Genomic DNA, 6,000 nt, shown 5'->3' with positions numbered 1-6,000 from the left:
TCGTGTAACCAATGAAATGTTTAAAATGAGTGATGGGAATGGACTAACATGATTCATGCCGTTTCTCTTTCAGATTTTCCATACATCTTAGTGGAATGAGTTGTTAATTAATAATATTTTGGTTTTTTACCCAAAACAGTCTCTGAGATTGACATAATTCCTCACATTGGTATCTGAGATTTAAAATTGATAGAACTGGTCCTGAGATTGACTATAAGATGACTGAATTTTCCTTTCTTTGGGGACAATCATTTTTTGTAACAAATTGGTTGATCAAGAGGAAACCAAACCAAACCAAAAAAATTAGTTTGCAGAAATATGCATACACAACATATAGGGCAACGAACAGGTTGTTGTGTGGTCAATGTGTTTTCATGAATCAATTGATAAGTATCGGATGAAAGGTAAATAATAAGTCATGGTGGGATGAAAATGCTTAATTATACATCAGGAAGGTACAACAACCACGCAGTGAACTGCATTTAAGACATGTTCCCAACTAGTGAGCTCGACGTGGTCATAAAGTTGTCTCCAACTCAGTCGCTCACCAGTGCCCATAATGTATACCGTACTGAAATCAAGCCATTCCGGATCGGCCTTATATTCTGTATAAACTGCAGACCAAAATATACTAAACTTGAACCGTTCCAGGGTAGTTGCCTCCTCCCGGTGGATATGGTAGCGGACTGGCCCATCAGGATCCTGCTCAGCCTCCTCCTCATCAACTCTTACTCTTGCCCTTATTTTTACGGGAATCGTCCCGTGGACACGTGAGGATACCACAATCTTGGTCAAACCAGCCTGGATCGCTGACCAGCCAAGAAGGGAGAGGTCGGTAGTCCCATCTATTACCCTCGGAGCTCTGGTAACACCATCCTGGTAAGTGTACCTAATCCGGTCTAACGGCCGCCATCCCCCCAACCGCACTTCTATTGCTGGAAGGAATGCCCATAAATTTGCATACTCGTCGGGATACAATATCGCAACGAAGACATCTTCACCAAGCTGATTTTGGTATAGATTCACATGTCTTCTTACTAAAGGCTGCGCGCCGTCACCTCTACCACCTCCATTGCTGCCGCCTTCACCTCCACCACCTCCATCATCGCCGCCTTCACCACCTCCGGTGTCACCTCCCAACACCTCCATCATCTCTGCCACCTCGAGCATCGCTCTCTAAACTACCACCTCGGGCGTCGCCACCACCACTACTGCTGCCGCCACCTTGGTGGTGTCCTTGTCCACTGATGAGTATATTTTATATTATATATTTAACCCTATTCTTAGTATATTTTGGTTAATAATTTGGAAGAATTTTGATACTTTGAATTATATTTTCAATATAGGATTTTCGACTTCCTCTGGAGCAAAACATGGTCAAATGGACGAATTTTGGAGTAATTCCAATTGGAGGACGTTCGTGAGTCACTTAGCTTGATCGTGTAAAAATATCAGATTTTTCTACCAAGCGAATATTTTCTGGCAATAAAATAAAGGAGTCATGCGCAGTGCTGGAATAGTGACGTTTTGGGCTTAACTTGCGTTTTTGGAGCCCAAGATGACCTCGGATGGGTTCGTGACCTTCTGGAGATGTGTTCAGAACGTTCTTATCTTTAAAACAAGCTATCTTGGGTCGGATTTGAAGAAGATTTGAGGCTAAAACGTGGCTGAACAGTTTCTGTGCAGCTTTTCCTAGTTTAATTAGGAATTTATTTTCTATTTTATTTTATTATTATTTAGTTTCTTAGTGGGAATAAAATACTTGATGGTTAGGGTTTTTGTGTTGGCTGGAGGGAGAGATATTAAAAGGGGTCAGCCGTTCTAAATTTGGGGGGCTTTTCTTATATACAACTTTGGGGGAAAAAGAGGGGAGAACGCATGCAACTTTTGGAGAGAAGATTTTGGGAAAAGTTTAGAGCTTTTCAGATTTTATTCTACAAGGTGTTTTCATTCTTTTTCTATTTCAATAAAGACTATGATTTTTAGTATGAATATGCGTAACTAATTCTTTTTGCTAGGGCGAGGCCATGATCCTTAGCAAGAATATGTAGTCTCTTTTTACTTTGCTTATGAATTTATGCATGCAGGTTTTGGAATGTTAATCACTGTGCTTTAAACTATCTATTTGTCTTAGTGATTCGCGACCATCAGGATATTTGGAAAAGTTATTTGATGCAATTTTGGCGGAGGATTGTCCCTAAAATTGACTAAAGCTTCTTGTGGTTAATATGTGTAACCTCTTAGGATGGACGACACGTTTTAAGGGTTATATGGTTTTTTAAAAAGGTTTTCATAAAACTTAATGAGTCTTGCATGTTCACATTCATTCTGAACACCACGGACGGGTTGCATGTTAGATATACGTTCTATGTTGGAGGTTCCAAGTAGGATATACTCTAGGAAAACCTAACTTTCAAAACATACATGTATGGTTCATAAGTAATTTAGAAAAGCTACATAGGATTGTTAGGGTGACGGCGGAACCCTAGTACTTTTCTCTCTTTGAATCCTAAAAATTGTTCCCCGTATCTTTCTTTAAAGTTGTGGTTTTTAAGTAATCTTTTTAATTAAATTCGTTTTTCTTAGTTTAGGTCATTAAATCACCTCTTTCAAAAGAAAAACTTTGTTTTAATTAATTAGTTGAGAATTGATTTTGCTTTGATCTCTTTAAATTAATCCTTGTGGAGAACGACCTTGCTTGAGCCAATTATACTACAATAACCTTGTTTCTCTTGCAAGTATTTTAGGTGTTTTTAACCCTTTTATGCAGATGGTAAAAATCCTATCATCCACCACTAGGGTCCAGGCCAGAGGCAGTAGTGACCAGATCCTACAAAACCAGCATAAAGTTGAAAATTATCAAGTAATACTAGTTTTTTAACTTTTTGTTTGGGTCAAGTGCACATTTCATTCCAAAAAGCCAAAAAGGCAGAATACAGAAAAAATCCAGGCCTAGAGGCCAGCAAGACAAAAATGAAATACAAACAAGAGCCGGAACAGAGACTAGTAACACAGGCCAGGCCAAACTACACTGAAATACAACACACAACCAAAAAACAACCAGAGAGATAACAGAGGTTTTGCTATTCAGACACATTTAAGTCAACTTTAACTAGTTGGGAAGCAGTGAAATATATGACTCAAGTGTTTCCAGAACGTGAAATCACCTTTCTCAGTCAGATATATACACAAAATGCAGCTTCAAAACTGAATGATCAGCCTAAATACTAGCAAAATCTGCATGAATATAACCTATAGCTTCCACTTCGTTGTTCAGACAGGTAAAGTTAATTACTATCAACTCAGCATATTCACCTTGTATTTTTTTCATATAGCTTTACTTTTAGATACCTTGCCTATCAAAACAACACGAAACAAATCGAAACAAAAATGGAGAGTACCTTCAAACGGTTGCAATCAGGCAAAGGCCTTGGCACTTCTCTGTAGTTTAAAAGTTTTTCCACAAACTCAGTTACCAGAATAGGTTCATAAAATGCTCCGGTTGATACATCTGCAAATATGTGAACAAAAGTTAGTCACAACACTCTTGTTACTTAACTTCATATGATTATAATATCAGAACAGGGAAATTTTGGTTAATGCGTTACCTATATTGAGCGAAACCCCAAGTTGAGTCGGCCTTAGGCTCAGGTAAAAGCCTCCCCAGTATTCCAGACCCTCACCAACATCAACCTTCTGCCGAGGCTCAATGGCGAAACAAGACCTCCCGACAACAGTGCACCTGTGATAGAAATTACAACGATCAAGACCGTCGTCAGTGAGGAAACAACGCATACAAGGAAAAAAATAAATCTTACGCCCTTCTACCAAAGAGAGACCTTACTTTTCATCACGTTTGGTCCTAAGAACAACATCCAGAGCTTGAATTGCATCTTGAGGCGACTCATGCTGATGGCTTAGCAGGAACTGTTGCAGCTGATGCGCATCTGGTTTGCTAGCCAGTTTGAGAGTGACCTCAAACTCTCGGTCCCTCCTGTAAGCCATTTAAATACAAGGACGACGACATTCAGAAAACCCCAACAAAGACTGTACTACTGAAATTCTACTCTTATCTTCTAGAATGAACCTAAAACGCAAGGATGGATAATAAGTTACTAATGTTGTGTTACCATGGAACACCATCATAACTCAGTTTGATTTTCGTTTCATATTTACATCTATGATATTGCGAATTCAATCAAAATAGCACAAACGAAAGTAGATAATGAGCATGAAAGTTCCAGTTCTATATTTCAAGCAAATCAAGACCACAACAATCTACATACGTATAAACAAGATATAAGAATAAATGTCATTACGAGACTCACATCAACTTGCTCAGCAGCTCCACTGAGACCCCAGTGATTTTGTAAGATCTATTATCACGTGCTACCTTGAACCCCTTTAAGGCCTTCTCCACCTATAAGTAACAGAATACCAATTAGTTTTGTTCAACACAAATACTTTTAAGTAACCATTTATGGAAAAATACAAGTAAATACATAAAACTCCGAACAAATTAGTCTACGTGAATATCCACACCTGATCCAAAGGAAGTGAATCCGAAATCAACAAGTCAATACAAAATAAAAGCAAATGATTACATGCTAAAACAGAATGCAGCTTCAAAACTGAATGAGCACAAATACTAGCAAATCCGGGTAAATATAAGCTATACCTAGTATACGGAACTTGTATTTCGTTTTTCAGACTGGTAAAATATAACTACAAACTATCAACTCAACATATTCACATTGTATTTTTTGTTTCTCATATAGCTTTACTTTTGGATAAGTTCCCTATCAAAACTGCATGAAACAAATTAAAACAAAAATGGAGTGTACCTTCAAACGATCACAATCAGGCAAAGGCCTTGGCAGTTCTTTGCAGTTCGAAAGTTTTTTCACATACTCGGTTACCAGAATAGGTTCACAAAATGCTCCGGCTGATACATCTGCGAATACATGAACAACAAAAGTTAGTCACAACACACATTTTACTTAAGTTCAAATGATTATCAGAACAAAGAAATTTTTGTCAATGCCTAACCTATTTTGAGCGAAATCCCATACTGAGTCGGCCTTAGACTCTGGTAAAAGCCTCTCCAGTATTCCAGACCCTCACCAAGATCACCTTTCTGCCGAGGCTCAATGACGAAATAAGACCTCCCGACAACAGTATACCTGTGATAGAATTACAATGATCAAAATCATCATCAGTGAATCAACAACGCATACAAGGAAAAAAAAAAAAAAAAAGACTTTATGCGCTTCTACCAAATAGAGACTTTACTTTTCATCAGGTGTGGCCCTAAGAACAACATCCAGAACTTGAATTGCATCTTGAGGTGACTCATGTTGTTGAGTTCGTAGCAACTGTTGCAGCTGATACAGGTCGGATTTGCTAGCCAATTTGAGAGTGACCTTGAACTCTCTGTCCCTCCTGAAAGCAATTCAAATACAAAGACGAAAACATTCAAAAGACTGCACAAATACTGTACTAATGAAATTCTACTCTTATCTTCTAGAGTGAACCTAAGACGCAAAGATGAAAAATAAGTTATGTTGTGTTACCATGGAACACCGTCATTACTCAATTTGATTTTCTTTTCATATTTACTTGTTATGATGTATGATATTGCAAATTCAATCAAAATATCTCAGACGAAAGTAGATAATGAGCATGAAAGTTCCAGTTCTACATTTCAAGTGAATCAAGTACCACAACAATCTGCATACTTATAAGCAAGATAGGCATAAACACGTAATGTAAAGGTTACTATACTCACGTCAACTTGCTCAGCGGTTCCACTGACACCCCAGTGATTTTGTAAGATCCATTATCACGACAAGAAAGTGCTACCTTGAACCCCTTTAAGGCCTTTTCCACCTGTAAGTAACAGAATACCACTCAGTTTTGTTCAACACAAATACTTTAAAGTAACCATTTCTGGACGAAAAAATATATAAATACATAGAACTTTGAGTAAATTAGTCTATG

The 6,000-nt window shown here is 38.0% G+C and overlaps 1 protein-coding gene across 1 annotated transcript; it reads right to left on the bottom strand.

Moving 5' to 3' along the window:
* Nucleotides 1–356: 356 nt before the first annotated feature.
* Nucleotides 357–3,093, bottom strand: LOC148698134 (uncharacterized). Its single transcript, XM_088690261.1, has 2 exons — nucleotides 2,794–3,093; nucleotides 357–1,244 (listed from the first exon to the last, which is right to left on the bottom strand). The coding sequence occupies exon 2, from the start codon at nucleotides 1,168–1,170 to the stop codon at nucleotides 448–450; it is 723 nt and encodes a 240-aa protein (XP_088546387.1). The 5' UTR covers nucleotides 1,171–1,244; nucleotides 2,794–3,093; the 3' UTR covers nucleotides 357–447.
* Between the last annotated feature and the right edge of the window lie 2,907 nt (nucleotides 3,094–6,000).

The sequence above is a fragment of the Pyrus communis genome, chromosome 3, assembly GCF_041283825.1.
Source record: "Pyrus communis isolate YQ-2024b chromosome 3, ASM4128382v1, whole genome shotgun sequence".
Lineage (NCBI taxonomy): Eukaryota > Viridiplantae > Streptophyta > Magnoliopsida > Rosales > Rosaceae > Pyrus > Pyrus communis.
The sequence above is the reverse complement of the archived record's forward strand: the minus strand, read 5'-3'. Positions and strand labels throughout refer to the sequence as shown.

Bases quoted from the DNA above. Each gene is read 5' to 3' on its own strand.
- LOC148698134 (XM_088690261.1), bottom strand. From the start codon at position 1,170: ATGCTCGAGGTGGCAGAGATGATGGAGGTGTTGGGAGGTGACACCGGA.